This window comes from Rhincodon typus, chromosome 19 (genome assembly GCF_021869965.1).
Source record: "Rhincodon typus isolate 14 chromosome 19, sRhiTyp1.1, whole genome shotgun sequence".
Lineage (NCBI taxonomy): Eukaryota > Metazoa > Chordata > Chondrichthyes > Orectolobiformes > Rhincodontidae > Rhincodon > Rhincodon typus.
In genome coordinates this window covers 109816-133200 of record NC_063350.1, presented here as the reverse complement: position 1 = coordinate 133200, position 23385 = coordinate 109816, and the positions used below count along the sequence as shown (strand labels likewise).

The 23385-nt window shown below is 44.7% G+C and overlaps 1 protein-coding gene across 1 annotated transcript in view; it reads right to left on the bottom strand.

The window, feature by feature from the left end:
• Positions 1–1287: 1287 nt before the first annotated feature.
• Positions 1288–23385, bottom strand: part of LOC109926066 (adenosylhomocysteinase A-like) — a 68772-nt gene continuing 46674 nt past the window's right edge. The window contains exons 7-9 of the mRNA XM_048608492.1: positions 15436–15523; positions 3814–3931; positions 1288–1446 (exon numbers count right to left, since the gene is read on the bottom strand). Coding sequence (XP_048464449.1) covers positions 1288–1446; positions 3814–3931; positions 15436–15523 — 365 coding nt within the window. The remainder of the gene's footprint in view (positions 1447–3813; positions 3932–15435; positions 15524–23385) is intronic.

Sequence of the window (23385 nt, the reverse complement as noted above, 5' to 3'; positions counted from 1 at the left end):
CAGAAGAGCCAACAGAGAAGGCACAGAACATTCCGGAAGACACGTATGGTTGTAATTTTGACAGACTAAATTTGCTGTTGTTTATATAAGTGGGACCCGTATTTTTTGGAACAGCATACCATTAGAATCTTGTTTCATTTGGGAATAGTTACTAGTTAGAAGGGGTTTATTTGGTTTGTTAATAGTTTAGTTAATTTGTTCACTGTTAGTTAGATAAATAAATTGGTACATGTTGATTTTAAAGTGAGTGTCAGGGATTTATTTTATTTAACCACTAGTAGTTGCTGAAAGGCAGGTTACACCACTTTTCACACTCCTTTTACAGAGTATGGGGCAAGGCACTTCTCTTTGGGTGTTTTGGTTTTAGTTCTCAGAGGGGAGGTCAACCTCTGCTTTATAACAAGGATGATAAATAAGAGAAGAGCCCATGGTGTTAGGGGCAAGGTACAAGCATGGACAGAGGTTTTGGAGCAAATTACTGTAGATGCTGGATTCTGAACTGAAAACAAAAAATGCTGAAGATCACAACGAGTCAGGAACCATCCATGGAGAGGAAAGAAAGCTAGTGTTGAGTCTAAGAAATAGCAAGAATGGCAGATGCTGTAAGTCAGAGTCAATACAGTATGGAGCTGGAGGACCACAGCAGGTCAGGCAGCATCAGAGGAGCAGGAAAGTCAACGTTTTGGATCGGCACCCTTCATCAGGACTGACGGAGTCTAGATGACTCTTCGTTAGAATCATAGAATCCCTACAGTGTGGAAACAGGCCCTTCGGCCCAACAAGTCCACACCGACCCTTGGAGCATCCCACCCAGACCCATCCCCCTATAACCCACACACCCTGAACGCTATGGGCAATTTAGCATGGCCAATCCACCTAGCCTGCACATCTTTGGACTGTGGGAGGAAACCGGAGCACCCGGAGGAAACCCACGCAGACACAGGGAGAATGTGCAAACTCCACACAGACAGTTGCCCGAGGCTGGAATCGAACCCGGGTCCCTGGTGCTGTGAGGCTGCAGTGCTAACCACTAAGCCACCATGCTGCCCCAAACTGGAGTGAAGTGTAGAGGTGCCAGCATTTATGCAATGGGGGGTGCAGTTAGAGTGCTGGGGAAGAAAGAATATTGATAGCTCAGATTAAGTGACTGGAATGTGAAAAATGCAGAACAATGATGTGTCTAACTGGCAGACTAGAAAGAACAGACAATCCCGATGGGGTGGGGGAAGGGGAGGGGAGACAGGGTGACAGAATGAAACAAGCAAAGTTAATAGGGAAGGAATGGATTCACAGTTTGAAGGTGCTGAACTCAATATTGAGCCCAGAAGGTTGTAAACCGCCTAGTTTGAAGACGCGATGTTGCTCCTGTAGTCTGCGCTGTGATTTGCTACAGCACTGCAGCATGCTGAGGGCAGACAAGTAGGCACGCGAACAAGATGCTGCTGACTGGCAGAAGGCAGCGAGTAGTGATCAAAGGGTCTTTTTTAGGATGGCAGTCAGTGACTAGGGGAGTTCTGCAGGGATCAGTGCTTGAACTTCAACTATTCACGCTATACGTTAATGATCTGGACAAAGGAACTGAGGGCATTGTTCCAGATGAAACAAAGATTGTGGAAGCACAGGTAGTGTTGACGGAGAAGGGAGGCTGCAGAAAATCTTGAACAGGTTAGAAGAGTTGGCAAAAAAGTGGCATATGGAATATAATGGGGGAAACTGTGAAGTTAGCACTTTGGTAGGAAGAACAGAGACGTAGACTATTTTCTAAACGGGGAAAGGCTTTGGAAATGTGATACACAAAGGGACTTGGGAGTCCTAGTTCAAGATTCTCTTCAGGTTATCAATGAAGGTTCAGTTAGCAGTTAGGAAGGCACATGCAATGTTCGTATTCATTTCAAGAGGGCCAGAATACAACAGCAGAGATGTACTGCTGAACCTGCATAAGCTCTGGTCAGACTGCGTTTGGAATACTGAGAGCAGTTTTAGGCTCCATATCTAAGGCAGGATGTGCTGGTGTTGGATGGGGTCCAAGGTAGTTTACAACAACGATCCCTGGGATAAAGGGCTTGTAACTTGTGGAGCCGGTAAGGACTCTGGGACTGTGATGGAGTCAAGAAGGATGACAGGGGATAATTGAAACATACAGAATACTGATAAGCTTGTACAGTGGACGTGGAGAAGATGATTCCACTAGTAGGAGAGACTAGGACATGAGGGCACAGCCTCAGAGTGAAGAAACGACCCTTCAGAACGGAGATAGGGAGGAATTTCTTTAGCCAGACGGTGGCAAATCTGTGGAACTCAACGCCACAGAACGTTATGGAGGCCAAGTCACTGAATGCATTTAAGTCAGAGATAGATAGGTTCCTGATTGATAAGATGATCAAGGGTTACATGGAGAAGGCAGGAGAATAGAGTTGACAAGCATATCGGCTGTGATTGATGGCCTGAAAGTCCTAATTCTGTTCCTATACCTTATGATCTTATCCAGTAGAAAGCAATCAATTTGATTGGCACCACATCCACAGATGTTCATTCCCTCTACCACTGATGCACAACAGCAGCAGTGTGTACTATCTACAAGATGCACTGCTGAAATTCTGCCACAGATCCCTAAACAGCACCCCCAAAACCCACAACAATTTACATTTAGAAGGACAAGGACAATGGATATATGGGAATACCACCACATGCAAGTTCACCTCCAAGCTACTCAGTGCTCCTCAACTATCATTGGGTACAAATCCTGGAAATCCCCAGGGACATTGTGGGTCTATCTAAAGCATATGGATTACAGCAGTTCAAGGCAACAGTTCACCACCTTTTTCTCAAGTGCAATTAGGGATGGGCAATAAATGGTAGTCGACCAGTGACACAAGTCCAAGAACATAATAAATTTTAAAGAAATTCCCTATGTTCCTTCATTTCCCAGGGACCTGCCAACTGTCGAGTACGTCCTGGTCTTGCCACTTTTGCCAAAAACGTATCACTTTACACTATCAGGGTTATGCTCTATTTGTCACTGATTAGTCCGATCCTTCTATTTCTTCCTGCAGCCTAAGGCCTTCTCCCTCATTGTCAACCCCCAGCCAATCTGCACTGAAGAAGGGCCACTGGATCAGAAATGTTAACTCCGATTTCTCTCCACAGGTTCTGTCAGACCTGCTGAGATTCTCCAGCAATTTCTGTTTTTGTTTCAGCCTATCTTCATGTCAACCACAAACTTACCATCACTCCCACACTTCCTCCTATATAGTATACATACATCACGAGCACGGATCCAGGTGGCATGCCACTGAACACCAGCCTCCAGTCACACAAACATTATTCTACCACCACACGGCCTCCTACCACTGAGCTAATTTTGGGTCCAACTTGCCAGGTAACCTTAGATCACGTGCTTTTATCTTCTTAATCAGTCTCCCTCCCTCTGACAAAGCTGTGCTGACTATTTGTGATTCAAACCATGCCTCTCCATGCAAAAATTAATTGTCCTTCAGCACTTTCCCTAACCCTAATATAAGATTCACTACTGGCCTGTAATTCCCTGGGGTTCAAGTCTACCACCCATCATGACAAGCGAAACCACATTAGCTGTACTCCAGTCTTCTGACACCTTCCCCGTGGCCAAAGAGGAATTAAAAATTTGGATCAAAGCTCCTGTAACTTTCTCCCTGATCTCCCACATTTCTCTTACTTATCTTGTGATTTCCAGGTTAAGGTCATCATAATCCAGTTTCTGCTGAGGGCCCAGGGGTTTAGTAGGAACTGGATTACTGCTGCATACATCTATTTGATAGTTGAAGTTTCACCTACCTGGGGTTTAATGTTCACCTTCTTGGTTGAATTTTTATTCAGCCATTTCACATCCAGCTCAATATCAAAATGGCCAATATTACAAACGATCGCATCATCTTTCATTTCTTGAAAGTGCCTGAGTAGGTAAGGGGGAGAAGAGAGAAGAGAGCAATGGTGGGGAGTGGAACAAAACATTAATCAGGATTAAGACAATTTAAAAGTTAGGAAGCTTGTCAATGACAACTGTTTGAAGAGTGAAGAATTAGGAGGGTGTCCAAATTCTGCCAGATTGCCCAAAAATAACTTATCAAATCTACACTAATGATAATTTCTTCTGATCGCTCTCCTGATCTCTCGTCTCTGCCGATAGTGGGACTCAACTCAACGTTTGGGCACTCTTCTTGGTCGTTTGTGCTGAAATGTACTGGCTCTCCATCATAAAGGCAGAACAGGCGGTAGACATACGCAGATAAGCTGCTGAGGTTATGATGTAATTGACCTCAGTAGACATTTCCAGGTACCTCTATAACAGAGCAGGCTGCTCTGGTCTTACTATCATGTGCGGTATGCTAATATGGATGTAAGGGCACACTGTCAGTATGATGGAGACAGAGACCTAGCGAATGTGGTTTAAAAGTAGGAATCTAGAACAAAGAGGGAAAGAGGTACTTGCTTGCTGCAAAAAGTAGTGCGCTGAGTGGGGAGTTTGGTAAAAGGCAGAGAGGAGAACTTTGCTCTTCTATTCTTTTTCATTAAATTCATTGAAGGAACTGTTATTACGGATTTCTTTAAATCAGTATAAATTAGAAAAGCATATTAAAGTATGGCTAAATTTGGATTTAACTGAAAAACCCCAGGAATAAGGGAAAATCAGGGCCAATATAATAAAGTAACATAAGTAACCAAAAAGAATAAATTTGATGTAAAGAAAGTAATGTTGAGATATTGTAACAAAGCTTGGCCGAGTGCATTACATAGCCTGTTAAATGTGGGAAAGCAGGTACCCATTGGTGTCCTAGTTGACCACATGTGCAGGAAGTGTATTCAGCAACCTCAGTATCAGCAGATGCACTGCAGAAATTTGTCAAAGATCTTTAGATAGTGCCTTCCAAACCTATGCTCACTTCCGTCTGGAAGGACAGGAGCAGCACTTTCGTGGGAACACCAACAAAAGCAAATTCCCCTCCAAACCGCTCACCATCCTGACTCGGAAATATAATTGCCGCGCACTTACTGTCGCTGGGTCAAAATCCTCAAACTGCCTCTAGCAGAATTGAGAGTCTACCGATAGCACGTAGACTGCAGCAAATCAAGGAGACAGCTCACCATTTGGGTGTAAAGGAGGGCAGGAAGAAGAGAGAGAGAACGATACTGGTAGAAAATTTGATAATTAGGGTGACTATGACCATTTCTGTGACTGTGGATATGTATCCAGGATGATGTGTTTGCCTTCCTGGTGCCAGGGCCAAGGATGTCACAGATTGGTTTACGACATTCTTTTGCAGGAAGGTGAACAGCCAGAGATCATGGTCCATGTTGGTTTTGATACGAAGTGTGATTTGATCCTGCAATCAGAATTTAGGGAACTAGGCAGAAATCTAGCAAGCAGGACCTTAAATGTTATCTCCAGATTGCTCCCAGTGCCATGTGCAAGAGAGTATTGGAATAGGCAGATAAGGCAGATGAATGCATGGCTGTAAAGATGTTGTAGGATGGAAGGCTTTCGATTTCTGGGACATTGGGACTGGCTGAAAAAGACGGCACCTGTACAAACCAGAAAGGTTGCACCAAAATATGGAGCTGGAACTGAGTTCCTTGCCAGTCACTTTGTTAGTGCTGTTGGGAGGGTTTTAAACTCACTTGGCAGTGATGTGAGAACCAAGACAGAATATTAAGAGTTCACAAAATCTCTGAAACAGATAGTACTAACATAGAGAATAGCAAGTTCATGAGAAAAGTTAGGGTAAGGAAGATAATAAATGAACTGCAGCAGTTCACTGAAAAAACTGCACAAAGGTTAGCATCCCGTCACCAAGTCACCCTTTATTTACGCACGCACAGTACATGACACTGACAAACTAGCTCACAGCTGGCTCTTGGAGTGAGCAGAACGCCTGACACTGCTGTTTATATCTGACAGCTAGGACACACTGATTGGGAACACATTCTACAAGGTCCACCTGGTTGACCTCATTCCAATCACTACATCCCTCTCCGTCTAAGTCAGTGGACGTAGGTCCATTCTCCTGGGGCGTTCTTGTATCAGACTCTGCTTCAAATACAGGCAGCATGTACTGGACTATAGCTTGCCTCTTATGCCCAAAGCATCTCGGCTGAAATTCATCACCTTCTTCAGGCAGTAACAGCACTGAGGCTGCAGCATCTGCTGTGTCCATCTTGTTCTCAGAGGTTTGTTCGACGGTAGGGAGAGCATCCATGTGCTCCGACAGCCTTGTCGGATGATCTGAGGGGCCGGGTATGTTTTGCCCTGTCCCAGTTGTGAAGTTGCAGCTTTCATGTGAACCATATGCTTGTTCAGGACTGTTTCTGCTAACAAATTTTGTACGTCACGGGACCTGAACTGGTCTCACCAGGTCCAAAAACATTTCAATTCTGATTATGATGGCCCTTTTGTTTCCCCCATTACCCCCAACTGTTTTAGTTTTTCCAGGACAGGATTTTGGTGACAAAAACAGAAATTGCTGGAAAAGCGCAGCAGGTCTGGCAGCATCCGTGAAGAGAAATCAGAGTTAACATTTCAGGTTGAGTGGCCCTTGCTCAGAAGTCCACAGTCTGATATTATCAGCGATGACAGGAAGGGTGTCCAGAAAGTTTAAAACCAGAACAAGCTCTTCCAGTGGCAGCACCACTGGTGGTGTATCCACCAATGGGAGGCTGCTCAAGGCATTCACATTTGCTATTTGGCCTTCCGGATGGTGTTCCGACTTGTAAACATACGCACTCAGAATAAGAGCTCACCGCTGAATTCAACCTGAAGCTATGGGCAGCATGGGTCCAGTCCTCTTTAAGTAGCCCTAGAAGGGTTTGTGGTCCATTACTATTACAAATTTACATCTGTAAAGGTATTGCTGGAACATTCGCTCACCAAAGATGACAGCCAAACCTCCTTTCTCTATACAGGCATATTTTTGTTCAGCAGCATCCAAAATCCAGGAAGCATATGCTATCAGACCTTCATCTTCACTGGGCCACCAGCGAGCCAACACTATCCAGATAAGGCATCGCATGTCAGCACATCTTGCTTGGGATTTGTAGTGTGTCAACAGGTTACACATGATAGCTGCTTCTTCACTTCCCTAAAGGGTACATCTTGGCTACGAGATCATTTCCAAGGCTGACCCTTTTTCAACAACAGATGGAAGGGTGCCAGGATGGAGGCCAGGTTACATGTGCATTTTCCATAATAATTCACCAACCCAAGGAAAAACCTAAGCTGTAGTACAGACATGGGAGCTGGGGCACCTTTGATCACCCTCACTTAATCTTCCAACAGGTGTTATCCAGTCTCATCAACTCTGTTGCTCAATTAGGTCACTTGGCGTGCCTGGAACACCACCTTTCCTCCAAAGGTGTATACCTTTCTTGGAGGAACATTTAAGTACTATGTCCAAGTTCTCTCAATGCTCTTTATTAGTCATCCCTGTTGTTAGCATGTCATCCAGATAAATGGCGACCTGGGGTAAACCTTGCAAAACTTTCTCCATTGTCTGGAGACAACACCTGGACAACAAAGATACCTATGTCAGACTCCTGCTCATTGACTCCGTTTTCAACACCATTATCCCCTCCGGGCTGATCTCAAAACTGCGTGACCTTGGTCTCGGCTCTGCCCTCTGCAACTAGATCCTCAGCTTTCTGACCCACAGGCCACAATCAGTGAAAATACGGAACTGCATCTCCTTCACAATAATACTCAACATTGGAGCCCCCCCAAGGATGCATCCTCAGCCCCCTACTGTACTCCCTGTACACTTATGACTGTTTGCAAATTCTGAACGAACGCCATCTGTTAGTTCGCTGACGACACCACTGTAGTGGGACAGATATCTAACGAGTCAAAATACAGAAGAGACAGTGGGCTTGGTGACATGGTGCAATGAAAACAATCTGTCTCTCAACATCGGCAAAACTAAAAGAACTTATCATCGACTTCAGAAAGAAAGGAGGAGAACATGCCCTCATCTACATCAACGGAACGGAGGCTGAGAGAGTGAAGAGCATTAAGTTCCTCAGGGTGATGATAACCAACGACCTGTCCAAGACTTCCCATGTAAATGCAACAATCAAGGGGAACAAGTCTCTTCTTCCTCAGGAAGCTGAAGAAATTTGGCAAATGGCACTGCTGGGCCTTGCAGAATCATGGAATTGCTTTTTGGTCAACATATAATAATGCCAACAATATGGCATTGGCTCCTTTGATGGTCCCTGGACCTTGCTGAAAAACATCCGGGAATTTAATTAGGACTTCACTTAGGCAACCATTTTCTAATCAAAAACGTTGAGCCTATCAAGTTGAATCTGTCAACCAATTTCACCCCATCACGCTTGGGCCCCAGCCTTTTACTACAATCAGTGGTAACAATCACCTGTTTCTCATAAGACACCAGAACTGAAGTTATAACCTTAATCTATAGAGGTTCCCTGTCATAGGCCCTCAGTCTGGCCTAGGTCTTACATAAACTTACGGTTGGAGACCAGAATCAATTTTGGTAGTGTCTCCCACCCATCCTCCTCCTCTAACCAAAAAAAAGGTTCTGAGCGCCGATTTGGTAAGGTTACTAGTTTTTTTTTCAATAGTCTGTTTGGGAATTCAGAACAGGGGGAATGGAGGTTAGGGCAGTTGCATGCTCCTCCTGTAGAATGTGGGAGGTAAGGGTCACCACTAGTGTCCCCACTGACTTCATCTGCGGGAAGTGCACCCATCTCCAGCTCCTCGGAAACCGCGTTAGAGAACTGGAGCTGGAGCTGGATGAACTTCGGATCATTCGGGAGGCTGAGGGGGCAATTGAGAGGAGTTACAGGGAGGTAGTCACACCTCAGGTATAGGAAAAAGGTAGATGGGTTACAGTCAGGGGACGGAAAGGGAACAGGCAGACAGTGCAGGGATCCCCTGTGGCCGTTCCCCTCAATAACAAGTATACCGTTTTGGATACTGTTGAGGGGGGAACGACTTACCGGGGTAAGCCATGGGGTACAGGTCGCTGGCGCAGGGTCTGTCCCTGTTGCTCAGAAGGGAAGTGGGGAGAGGAGGAGAGCATTAGTCATTGGGGACTCCATAGTTAGGGGGACAAATAGGAGATTCTGTGGGAATGAGAGAGACTCGCGGTTGGTGTGTTGCCTCCCAGGTGCCAGGGTCCATGATGTCTCCGATTGTGTTTTCAGGATCCTTAAGGGGGAGGGGGAGCAGCCCCAAGTCGTGGTCCACATAGGCACCAACGTCATAGGTAGGAAAAAGGATGGGGATGTAAGGCAGAAATTCAAGGAGCTAGGGTGGAAGCTTAGAGCTAGAACAAACAGAGTTATCATCTCTGGTTTGTTACCCATGCCACGTGCTAGCGAGGCGAGGAACAGGGAGAGAGAGCAGTTGAACACGTGGCTACAGGGATGGTGCAGGAGGGAGGGATTCAGATACCTGGATAATTGGGGCTCATTCTGGGGTAGGTGGGACCTCCACAAATGGGATGGTCCACACCTGAACCAGAGGGGTACCAATATCCTGGGGGGGAAATTTGCTAATGCTCTTCAGGAGGTTTAAACTAATTCAGCAAGGGGATGGGAACCTGAATTGTAGCTCCAGTGTACAGGAGGTTGAGAGTAGTGAGGTCATGAATAAGGTTTCAAGGTCGCAGGAGTGTACCGGCAGGCAGGAAGGTGGTTTGAAGTGTGTCTACTTCAACGCCAGGAGCATCTGGAATAAGGTGGGTGAACTTGCAGCATGGGTTGGTACCTGGGACTTCAATGTTGTGGCCATTTCGGAGACATGGATACAGCAGGCACAGGAATGGTTGTTGCAGGTTCCGGGGTTTAGATGTTTCAGTAAGATCAGGGAAGGTGGCAAAAGAGGGGAAGGTGTGGCATTGTTAGTCAAGGACAGTATTACGGTGGCAGAAAGGACGATTGATGAGGACTCATCTACTGAGGTATGGGCTGAGGTTAGAACAGGAAGGGAGAGGTCACCCTGTTGGGAGTTTTCGATAGGCCTCCGAAAAGTTCCAGACATGTAGAGGAAAGGATTGCAAAGATGATTCTGGATAGGAGCGAAAGTAACAGGGTAGTTGTTATGGGGGACTTTAACTTTCCAAATATTGACTGGAAATGCTATAGTTCGAGTACTTCAGATGGGTCAGTTTTTGTCCAATGTGTGCAGAAGGGTTTCCTGACACAGTATGTAGATAGGCCAACAAGAGGCGAGGCCACATTGGATTTGGTACTGGGTAATAAACCAGGCCAGGTGTTAGATTTGGAGGTAGGTGAGCACTTTAGTGATAGTGACCACAATTTGGTTACGCTTACTTTAGCGATGGAAAGGGATAGGTATATACCGCAGGGTAAGAGTTATAGCTGGGGGAAAGGCAATTATGAGGCAATTAGGCAAGATTTAGGATGCATAGGATGGAGAAGGAAACTGCAGGGGCTGGGCACAATTGAAATGTGGAGCTTGTTCAAGGAACAGCTACTGCGTGTCCTTGATAAGTATGTACCTGTCAGGCAGGGAGGAAGTGGTCGAACGAGGGAACCGTGGTTTACGAAAGAAGTTGAATCTCTTGTCAAGAGGAAGAAGGAGGCTTATGTAGAGATGAGGCATGAAGGCTCAGTTAGGGCGCTTGAGAGTTACAAGTTAGCCAGGAAGGACCTAAAGAGAGAGCTAAGAAGAGCCAGGAGGGGACATGAGAAGTCTTTAGCAGGTAGGATCAAGGAAAACCCTAAAGCTTTCTATAGGTATGTCAGGAATAAAAGAATGACTAGAGTAAGATTAGGGCCAGTCAAGGACAGTAGTGGGAAGTTGTGCGTGGAATCCGAGGAGATAGGAGAGGCGCTAAATGAATATTTTTTGTCAGTATTCCCACAGGAAAAAGACAATGTTGTCGAGGAGAATACTGAGATACAGGCTATTAGACTAGACAGGATTGAGGTTCATAAGGAGGAGGTGTTAGCAATTCTGGAAAGAGTGAAAATAGATAAGTCCCCTGGGCCGGATGGGATTTATCCTAGGATTCTCTGGGAAGCTAGGGAGGAGATTGCAGAGCCTTTGGCTTTGATCTTTATGTCGTCATTGTCTTCAGGAATAGTGCCAGAAGACTGGAGGATAGCAAATGTTGTCCCCTTGTTCAAGAAGGGGAGTAGAGACAACCCTGGTAATTATAGACCAGTGAGCCTTACTTCGGTTGTGGGTCAAGTGTTGGAAAGGATTATAAGAGATAGGATTTATCATCACCTAGAGAGGAATAATTTGATTAGGGATGGTCAACACTGTTTTGTGAAGGGTAGCTCGTGCCTCACAAACCTTATTGAGTTCTTTGAGAAGGTGACCAAACAGGTGGATGAGGGTAAAGCGGTTGATGTGGTGTATATGGATTTCAGTAAAGTGTTTGATAAGGTTCCCCACGGTAGCTATTGCAGAAAATACGGAGGCATAGGATTGAGGGTGACTTAGCGGTTTGGATCAGAAATTGGCTAACTGTAAGAAGACAGCGGGTGGTGGTTGATGGGAAATGTTCATCCTGGAGTTCAGTTATTGGTGGTGTACTGCAAGGATCTGTTTTGGGGCCACTGCTGTTTGTCATTTTTATAAGTGACCTGGATGAGGGCGTAGAAGGATGGGTTAGCAAATTTGTGGATGACACTAAAGTCGGTAGAGTTGTGGATAGTGCGGAAGGATGTTGCAGGTTACAGAGGGACACAGATAAGCTGCAGAGCTGGGCTGAGAGGTGGCAAATGGAGTTTAATGCAGAAAAGTGTGAGGTGATTCACTTTGGAAGGAGTAACAGGAATACAGAGTACTGGGCTAATGGTAAGATTCTTGGTAGTGTGGATGAGCAGAGAGATCTTGGTGTCCATGTGCATAGATCACTGAAAGTTGCCACCCAGGTTGATAGGGTTGTTAAGAAGGCGTAGGTGTGTTAGGTTTTATTGGTAGAGGGATTGAGTTTCGGAGCCATGAGGTCATGTTGCAGCTGTACAAAACTCTGGTGCGGCCGCACTTGGAGTATTGCATACAGTTCTGGTCGCCACATTATAGGAAGGATGTGAAAGCATTGGAAAGGGTGCAGAGGAGATTTACCAGGATGTTGCCTGGTATGGAGGGAAGGTCTTATGAGGAAAGGCTGAGGGACTTGAGGCTGTTTTTGTTAGAGAGAAGGTTAAGAGGTGACTTAATAGAGATATACAAGATGATCAGAGGATTAGATAAGGTGGACAGTGAGAGCCTTTTTCCTCAGATGGTGATGGCTAGCACGAGGGACATAGCTTTAAATTGAGGGGTGATAGATATAGGACAGATGTCAGAGGTAGGTTCTTTACTCAGAGTAGTAAGGGCGTGGATTGCCCTGCCTGCAACTGGTAGACTCCCCAACTTTAAGGGGATTTAAATTGTCATTGGATAAACATATGGATGATAATGGAATAGTGTAGGTTAGATGGGCTTCAGATTGGTTTCGCAGGTCAGCGCAACATCGAGAGCCAAAGGGCCTGCACTGCGCTGTAATGTTCTATGTTCTAAAGACTGGTTCTGCCATCATTGACACAACTGCACCAGTAACGTCCTCCATTAGAACTGGGCGGTCATTTAACCAGATGTTTATTTTATAGATGAACTTTGCAGGATGTGCCCTGTCCTGGATAACAGCGTATGAGTTATTTTATTCAATTCAGGCCTAATGGGACTCTTACTATCTCAGGTCCCCATGCTGGCAGCAACAACAATAGCCTACCTGCTTGGATCTCAAGAAAATTTTAACCATTTGGCTAAGGCTTGGTTTCGTTTTGGAGATTTTCTGAGGGCTGACTGAGAGTCCCTCTGTTCAGGCTATGTCCTGAGTACGGCTATGAAGTTGGTTTCACTCAAGTGATGCTCCCCAAGCTCAGTCGGCCAAGCGAGAGTGTCCGTTTCCATCAGAATACTCTAACTCAAACTCCAGTTACCGCATTTTCTAATGACAATGCTAGTTGCAGTGCCTGCTTGAAGTCTAGTTGGGCTTTAGCTTGTAAGCATTGTTGCATCGTTGTATCATTAATTCCACATACCAAATGGTGTCTCAGCATCTCACTTAGGGTTAAACCAAAATCGCATGCCTTTGCCAGTCGTCTCAAATCCAAACACAGACTCTTCTGGTTCTCAAACTGCTGAGGAAAACTGAAAGCACCTCAGAATTATAGGAGGCTTGGGGTTGCAATATTCCTTTGCTAGTCCGTAAACTCTTAAAAAGGTTTTAGTATCTGGTGCTTCAGGGAAAATTAGGCTTCCAACAACCGAAAGAACTATGGGTCCACAAACTGTCAAGAAAATTACGCGTTACTTTTCATCTGCCCCAATGTCATTTGCCCACAATAGATAATGCATTCTTTCTATATACAGACCCAGTCTTCGATGGCTGGATTGCACGAGTCAAGCTTCCCAAATGGCGGCATGGTGCCAGAAATGCTTACGCTCACTCAAAGATCACTGTTGCATGCGAATCTCTTCAGGTATGTGTTATTTCTCTCGTTGTAACTGAAATAACTCCAGCATCCGGTCACCAAGTCACCCTTTATTTACATGTGCATAATACATGACACTAACATATCTAGCACAGAGCCAGCTCCTGCATTGAGCAGAACCCCTGACCCTCCTGTTTTTAAGCTGTCAGCCAGGACTCCCCCTCAATCAGGGAGCTCATATTCTATGACATCCACCTGGTTGGCCTCATTACAATCACTGCACTCACCATCACTTTCTCAAAGGCAACTAGAGATGGGCAATAAATGCTGACCCTGCTAGTAATGCCTACACTGAAAGAACTAAAAGTCTAAATCAGTGTTACTGTGCTTATGAAAGGGCATGGTGCGTTGGAAATAAGATTGGAGAGTTACAGGCGCAGACTGGATCAAGAATGGAATTGTGATAGACCACAACAATAAGGTTGGCAAAGATACTGTATTGAAAAATGGGCTATCTTAAAAGGGTAGTTAAGTCCGCAGGGCCCATTGGGATCTATGCAAGGTTACTGAAGGAGGAAAGGGAGGAGATTGCTGGGGCCTTGTCAGAGATCTTTCTATCCTCAGTCAAAGGTGAGATCCCCGGAGACAGGAGAATAATCAACGTTGTTCCTTTGTTTAAGGAGGGCAACAGGGATGATGACCTTACAGAAGTTTTTTAAAATCATGAGGAGATTAGATAAGGTGAATGGTAGGTGTCTTTTCCCTAGGGTTGGATTTTGCAAGACTAGGGGGCATATTTTTAACGTCAGAGGAGAAAGTTTTAAAAGAAGATACGAGGGGCAATTTTTTTTGTTTTTTACTGAGTGTGGTTCGTGTGTGGAATGATTTTCCAGAGAAAGTGGTAGACGCAGGTACAGTTACAATGTTTAAAAGACATTTGGACTGGTACACGAATAGAAAAACCTCTGGAGGGATGGGGGCCAAGTGCAGGCAGGTAGGACTAGTTTAGTTTGGGATTATGGTTGGCAGAGACTGGCTGGACTGAAAGGTCTAGGCTAGCACGAGGGGACATAGCTTTAAATTGAGGGGTGATAGATATAGGACAGATGTCAGAGGTCGGTTCTTTACTCAGAGTAGTAAGGGCGTGGAATGCCCTGCCTGCAAAAGTAGTAGACTCGCCAACTTTAAGGGCATTTAAATGGTCATTGGATAAACATATGGATGATAATGGAATAGTTTAGGTTAGATGGGCTTCAGATTGGTTTCACAGGTCGGCGCAACATCGAGGGCCGAAGGGCCTGTACTGCGCTGTAATGTTCTATGTTCTATGCCCTATGTTCTATAACAATCAACCACATACAATAAGGTTTATGATGTACCAGGTAAAGCTGATATGAAGGATAAGAAACTGCATTGGATACGTGACTTTGTAAAAATGGGTTGTGTTGAAACAGGAAGTCACGCGAAACTTTTACAAATCTTTCATCATACCTCAACTGAGCATTATGGACATCTCTAAGTACATTTTAGGAAGGATAGCAAGGCTTTAAAAGCTGCAGAAGAGGCTTACCAGGATAATTCTAAGGATGGCATGCGGTTCGTTATGTGGAAACTTGGATCGCTCTCCTTACAACAGGGGAGGTTAAACTACAACCAAATAAAAGCATACAGAACTATGGAAGCATTCTGATGAAGCAAGTACGGAGAAATGTGTCCTCTGCCAAGAGGGACAGTAAATAGTCGGCAAAAACAAGAAGGGAAATTAGGAAAGTTATTTCTGGGTGTTTGGATCATTGCCTTACAGGAAGCAGAATTTCATTGAAATGTTACAAAAGCAATTATATAGTTTGTTCAATTGGATATATAAATAACACTGATGTGGCAGGCTGAGAGGTTAACCGTGATTCAATGGTTTACTGAGCAGAAACCAACATTGTGCTGATTGCCAAAAATCACAGGAGTTAAGAACCAGCCATTTCGTACCTTCCCAGGATGACATCTTTGCAGCCAGTTGTTGTCACAAATATATTTCCCTCTTTACATGCATCATCCATGGTGGTGACCTCATAACCTAACAAATAAAACAAGCTGGATAACATTCACAAGAGTCAGAATTGATGGGACAAAGATACAGAAGGATTTTGTGAGTAAAGCTCAACTGAACCAGCCCAAGTCTTGGTTACTGTTACTCAATTAAGTGGTCAAAGTTGCAGTGTTAATGAGGGAAAAAGGGTGAAGAGGAAGGCATTTTATTCTTGGATTAAAATCTACTTCAAAGAGAAAAGCATTGATCTCTCAGTTATAGGTAAAATATTTATAATAGTTTGAAACACCTTCAAATGCTTGCTCAAAATCATCTTCTGCACTGTCTTCACTGCGTCCACGTTGAAGCGTGGCTGCCAAAACTATGCACAGAATTCCAGCTGAAGTCCAACTAGGATCTTATTCAAGTATAGCATAATCACCCTGCTCTTGTATACGATGTCCCTATTAATAGGGCTGAGTACAGTGTATACTATAGGATCATAGAATCTTACAGTACAGGAAGCCAATCAACCCATTGTATCTATACCAGCTACTAAAAGAATGACCTAGCCAGTCCCATTCTCCAGGCTTATCTCCGTAGCTCTCTAAATTCATCACTTCCAAATATATATCCAGCTCTCTTTCGAAACCTCCTATGGAATTTGCCTCCACCACTCTCCAAGGCAACACATTCCAAATCCTAACAATTGAGTAAAGAAGGTTCTCCTCATCTCACTCCTAACTCTCTTGCTGACAATCTTGAAATTGTGATCCCTAGTTATTGACATACCAACTAGTGGAAACAGAATATTCTTCTTTACCCTGTCAAAATTGTTCATAATCTTGAACATCTCAATGGGGTCACTTCAATCTTTTTTGCTTCTAGGAGAATAAGCCCAATTTTTCTAATCTTTTCTTCTATCTAAGATCCCTCATTCCTAGTATCATTCTACTAAATCTCTGTTGAACTTTCTCCAGGGCTTTAACATCCTTCCTTAAATAACATACCCAGAACTGAACTCCAGTGAAATCCCCCACCTAGGATACATTTTGTCCCCTTGCCTTCCTCCAAGCATTGTTCAACATGAAGATACACTGATTAAATCAACTGAAGGACTACAGCCTGTGGAAATGAGCAGAAAGTTTCCTTGCCCGTGGTCAACCTGAAACTATGAAACTTCATGGGGTCTGCAGTCAATGTTAAGGACTTCCAGCGCAACTACCTCCTGAATGTATGCCACTGTGCTGACACCCCTTCTGGGTCTGTCTTGCATATGGAGCACAGGAGGTTGAGTGGTGACCTTCTAGAAGTTTATAAAATCATGAGGGGTATAGATAGGGTTAATGGTAGCAATCTTTTTCCTAGGTTGGGGGATTTCAAGTCTAGGGGGCACATTTTTAGGGTGAGGAGAGAGAGATTTAAAAAAGACATGGGGGTAAATTTTTTTACAGAGGGTGATTCACCTGTGCAATGAAATTCCTGAGGAACCGGCGGATGTAGGCACAATTACAATGTTTGAAAGACATTTGAATAAGTGCATGAATAGGAAAGGTTTGGAGGGATATGGGCCAGGAGCAGGCAGGTGGGACTAGTTTAGTTTGCAATTATATTCAAAATAGACTGGCTGGACCGAAGGATCTAGTTCTGTGCTGTATGACTCTGACTCAATATATGGCCTCCTCGAAAGCTCCATAATATACCTTCTTCCTTCTGAAAAATATCAGTGAACCATTTCTTTCCGTTTCCTGTCCTCAGCCAATCTTGTAGCCAGATTGCTACTGTTCCTTTTATCCCTATTATAGTGGGTGTTAGCAGAATGAACCTGGGGGTGAAGTGTGGCAGGAACTACCGGAAAACCAGCTGGGGCTCCACTGTTGGGGGACTCAGGCTCCGAAGTGGTGGCCGGAGCGGAGCTGAACCCAGAGGCAGAGGTGACGTCGAGACTCAAAACATGATATGGGTTTGGAGATGGCAAGATAGCAGGACCAGTCCTGAAGAAGGTAATACCCAAAATGTTGACTTCGCTTTTCCTGAAGATGCTACCTGCCTTGGCTGTGTTCTTCCAGCCTCCTGTTTGTCTACCTTGGCCACTCAGGAACCAGATCTAGAGACTGAGTGAATAGTGTCAGGAGGGGGACAGGGTATACAGTACTTACTTTTGTCACAGTAGTTGTTAGGAATAGAGTGCAAGAGTGAGAAATCTGATTTTGGTTAGTAGTGGGTAAGGTTGTCTAATTCCTAGCTCCTATGTAATTGTCTGTACGTTGGATTCAAAACAGCAAGAGAACCTGGCCCTGTAGAATGCTCCTCCTGCATTGTGGGAAATCAGAGACATTTCCAGTGCTCATGGTCATTGCTTATGTGGAAAGTGTGCTCAGCCGCAGTTCTTGATTTACTGAATGGAGCACCCGAGGCTATGGATGGACTCTCCATGGGCATCTATAAGGCTGAGACTGTCATAGAGAGCACGTTTAGCAAGTTGGTCACACTGGTAGTAAGTGCTACAAGAGAGTTGGGTGACCACCAGGAAGACTAGTAAGCATGGGCAGGCAGTGCAGGACTCCCCTGTAGCCATTCCCCACTCAAACAGATATAACCATTTTGAATATTGTTTAGGGGAAGGGCCTCTCAAGGGAAAGCAACAGCAGCAGCCAGATCATTGGCAATATGACTTGGCTCTGATGTATAGCAGGGAGGGTCAAAACATAGATGAGTGGTAGTGATAAGGGACTCTGTAGTCAGGGTGACTTTTAGATGTTTCTGTGGGCACGAATAAAACCCCTGGGGGGAGTGTTGCCTCCTTGGTGCCAGGGTCAAGTATGTCTGAGCAGGCACAGGACATTCTGAAGGGAGAGTGTGAACAGCCAGAGGTCATGGTCCATAGTGTACTATCAACGTTGGCAGAGATACAGAGCACGAGAGCGAGCGAGAAAGTGAGCGCGAGCGAGAAACAGAAAGAGAGAGAGAAACAGCGAGAGAGAGAGAAACAGCGAGAGAGAGAGAAACAGAGAGAGAGAGAGAAACAGAGAGAGAGAGAGAAACAGAGAGAGAGAGGAGGTCCAGTAAAAGGAGTTTTAGGGTGTTAAGTAGGAAATAATACAATTGAGCGCATGGCTAAAGAAGCAGGTGTAGGAGGCAGGCCTTCAGATGTCTGGATCATTGGGATCTCCTCCAGGACATGTACAAGAAAGATATCTAACTAAATTGGAAGGGCACCAATGTCTTTACAGGGAGGTTTGCTAGAGCCACTCTGGAGGGTTTTATCTCATGCAGCCCAGCAGGGGTATGGGGAGAGAACAGTAGGCTTCTTTATCTTTTTTTCTTTTTCATTCATGGGATGAGGGTATCGCTGGCTAGGCAAGTATTTATTGCCCATCCCTAATCGCCTAGATGGCAGTTTCCTTCCCTAAAGGACATTGTGAACATTGGATTTTACCAACAATCGGTAATGGATTCATGGTCATCACGAGATTCAAATTTTTGTTGAATTCAAATTCCACCATTTGTAGTGGCATGAATCAAACCTAGGTCCCCAGAACATTAGCTGGGCTTGAATCCTGCACTGCTCCCACCCAGACCCACCCCATCATTGTAACCCCGCATGGGTTTTACCATGGCTAACTCACCTAAAACCTGCAAATCTTTGGATGTTAGAGGGCAATTTATTTTAAATATGACCAATCCACCTAACCTGCACATCTTTGGACTGTAGGAGGAAACCTGATCATCTGGAATAAATCCATACAGACACAGGGAGAACAAGCAAACTCCAAACAAACAATCACCTAAGGCTGGAATTGAACCTGGATCCCTGGTGCTGTGAAGTAGCAGTGCTATCTACTGAACCATCATGCTGCCTGAGGAGTTGCCCTTGAGAAGGTGGTGATGAGCTGCCTTCTTGAACTGGAGGTAGATCCAGAATGCTGTTGGGAGGGCATTCCAGGATTCTGACCCAACAACACAGAAGAAATAGCAATAGATTTCCAAGTCAGGATGTTGAGTGGCTTGGAGGGGAACTAGGTGGTGGTGTTCCCCTGTATCTGTTGCTCTTGTCCATTTAGATAGAAGTGGTCATGGTTTGTAAGGTGCTGTCTAAGGATCTTTAGAGAATACACACTGCTGCTGCTGAGCATTATTGGTGGGGCGAGTGGCTTTTTGTGGATTCTATCCAAAATTCAAAGTTAAACTTAGTGATCTGTAATTGATGGGCTAATTTCTACACACTTTAGAGTCATAGAGATGTAAAGCAAAGAAACAGACCCTCCAGTCCAACTCGTCCATGTCGACCAGATATTCTGAACTAATCTACTCCCATTTGCCAACATGTGGCCCATAACCCTCTAAACCCTTCCTATTCATATACCCATCCAGATGCCTTTTAAATGTTGTAATTGTACCAGCCTCCGCAACTTCCTTGGCAGTTCATTCCATACACACACTAATCTCTGTGAAACAGTTACCTTTTAGGGTCCTTTTAAATCTTTCCCACTCTCACCTTAAGCCTATGCCCTCTTGTTTTGGATTCCACTACTTTAGGGAAAAGATTTATTCACCCTATCCACACCTCTCATCATTTTATAAACCTCTATAAGGTCATCCCTCAGCCTTTGATGCTCCAGGGAAAATAGTCCCAACCTGTTCAGCCTGTCCCTATGGCTCAAACCCTCCAACCCCGGCAATACTGTTGTAAATCTTATTTGAACACTTTGAAGTTTCACAACATCCTTCCAATAGCCGGGGTGGGGGGGCGCAGAACTGAACGCAGTATTCCCAAAGTAGCCTAACCAATATCCTGCACAACTGCAACATGACATCCAACACCTATACTCAATACACCGACCGATAAAGGCAAACGTACCAAACGCCTTCATCACTTCCCTTTCTACCTGCGACTGCGTTTCAAGGAACTATGAGCGTGCATCCTAACGTCTCTTTGTTCGGCAACACTCCCCCAGGACACTACCATTAAACAAGTCCTGCTCTGAGATGCCCTACGAAAAAGTGCCGGAAGATTGGACAGTGGCAAATGTCATTCCCTTGTTCAAAAAAGGGAATAGGGATAACCCCGGAAATTACAGGCCAGTTAGTCTTACATCAGCAGTGGGCAAATTACTGGAAAGGGCTCTATGAGATAGGATTTACGCTTACTTGGATAGGCACAGTTTGATTCGTGATAGTCAGCATGGATTTGTGAGGGGTAGATTATGCCTCACAAACCTTATTGAATTCTTTGAAGAGGTGACCAAACACGTGGATGAAGGTAGAACAGTGGATGTGGTACATATGGATTTTAAGTAAGGCGTTTGATAAGGTTCCCCATGGCAGGCTCATGCAGAAAGTAAGGAGGCATGAGATAGGGGGAAATGTGGCAGATTGGATTCAGAATTGGCTGACCCTTAGAAGACAAAGGGTGGTAGGGGACGGAAAATATTCAACATGGTGCTCAGTTACGAGTGGTGTACCACAAGGATCGGTTCTGGGTCCTCTTCTTTTGTGATTTATGTAAATGATTTGGATGTAGGAGTGGAAGGGTGGATTCGTAAGTTCTCGGACGATAAAGGTGGGTCGCGTTGTGGATAGTGCGGAGGGCTGTTCTAGGTTACAAAGGGACATTGATAGGATGCAGAGCTGGGCTGAGAAGTGGCAGATGGAGTTTAACCCTGAAAAGTGTCAGGTGATTCATTTTGGAAGGACAAATTTGAAAGAATGCAGGGTTAACGGAAAGATTCTTGGCAGTGCGAAGGAGCAGAGGGATCTTGGGGTTCATGTCCACAGTTCCCTGAAAGCTGCCACCCAGGTGGATAGAGTTGTTAAGAAGGCGTATGGTGTGTTAGCTTTCATTAATAGAGGGATTGAGTTCAAGAGCCATGAAGTTATGCTCCAGCAAAAAAAACCTTGGTTCGGCCACATCTGGAGGTATTGTGTCCGGTTCTGGTCGCCTCATTACAGGAAAGATGTGGAAGAGTTGGAAAAGGTGCAGAGGAGATTTACCAGGATGTTGCCTGGAATGGAGGAAGGTCTTACGAGGAAGGGCTGAGAGAGCTAGGGCTTTTCTTTTTGGAACAACAAAGGATGAGAGGTGACTTGATAGAAGTGTACAAAATGATCAGAGATATAGATAGAGTGGACAGCCAGAGACTTTTTCATAGGGTGAAGGTAGCTATTACAAGGGAGCATAGTTTTAAAGTGAAGTGGAGATAGATACAGGGGAGACGTCAGAGGTAGGTTCTTTACTCAGAGTGGTAGGGGCGTGGAATGCATTGCCGGAGAGGGTAGTGGAGTCGGCCTCATTGGGGGCATTTAAGCAGCAATTAGATAGGCATATGGATGATAGTATAAGGTAGTGGTGGAGGTTAGATAGACCTTAGGTTTAGGGTAAAAGTTCAGCACAACATAGTGGGCCGAAGGGCCTGTGCTGTGCTGTACTGGTTTATGTTCTGAAGTAGCACCTTACATTTTTACAAATTAAACTTCATCTGCCGCTCCTCAACTCATTTGTCCATCTGCTCAAGGTCCTATTGTACTCTGAGGTAACCTTCTTTGCTGTCCACTACAGCGCCAATTTTGGTGTCATTTGCAAACTTACTAACCAAAGCTCCTGTATTCACATCCAAATTATTTCCATAAATGACGAGAAGGAATAGACCCAACACCGATCTTTGTGGCACATTGCTAGTCACAGGCCTCAAGTCTGAAAAGCAACCCTCCACCACCATGCTGTCTCCTAACTTTGAGCCAATTTTGTATCCAAATTGCTAGTTCTCCTTGTATTTCATGGGATCGAACCTTGCTAACCATTCTATCATGTGGAACCTTGTCAAATGTCTTACTGATGTCTGTATTGACAACATCCACCACTTTGCCTTCATCAATCATCTTCACTTCTTCAAAATACAAAGTCAGGTTAATGAGACACGATTTCCCACGCACAAAGCCATATTGACCATCTCTAAACAGTTCTTGCCTTTCCAAATACTTGTAAATCCTGTTCCTCAGCATCCCCGCCAACAATGTACTCAACAGTGATGTCAGGCTCACAGGTTTATAGTTCCCTGGCTTTTCCTTACTACTTTTCTTAAATAATGGCACTACGTGAGCCAACCTCCAGTCTTCCAGAACCTCAGCCATGGTTATCAATGATACAAATATCTCCAGAAGGGGCCCAGCAATCAATCCCCTAACTTCCCATAAGGTTCGAGGCCACACCCAATCAGGTGCCATGAATTTATCCACCCGTATGCACTTTCAGACGTTCAGCACTACGTTCGCTGTAATATGGACACTTTTCAAGATATCACTATTTATTTCTCCAAGTTCTCCTGCTTCCTTATCCTTTTCCGCAGTAAACTCTGATGTGAAATATTTGTTTAGTATCTCACCCATCTCCTGCAGTTCCACACATAGGTGGCCTTCCTGATCTTTAAGGGGTCCAATTCTCTCCCTAGTTACTGTTTTGTCCTTAATGTATTTGTAGAATCCCTTTGGATTCTCCTTAACCCTATCTGCCAAAGCTATGTCCCCTTTTGGCCCTCCTGATTTCCCTCTTAAGTATACTCCTACTGCTCTTATACTCTAGGGATTCACTTGATCCCTGCTGTCGAAACCTGACATATGCTTCTTTCGTTTTCTTGACCAGAGCCTCAATTTCTCTAGTCATTCAGCATTCCTTACGACTACCATCATGGCCCTTCACCCTAACAGGAACATACAATCTCTGAACTCTTGTTATCTCATTTTTGAAGGCTTCCCACTTTCCAGCTGTCCCTTTAGCTGCAAATACCCGCGCCCCAGCCAACTTTTCAAAGTTTTTGCCTAATAGCATCAAAATTGACCTTCCTCCAATTTAGAACTTTAACTTTTCGATCAGGTCTATCCTTTTCCATAACTATTTTAAAACTAATATAATT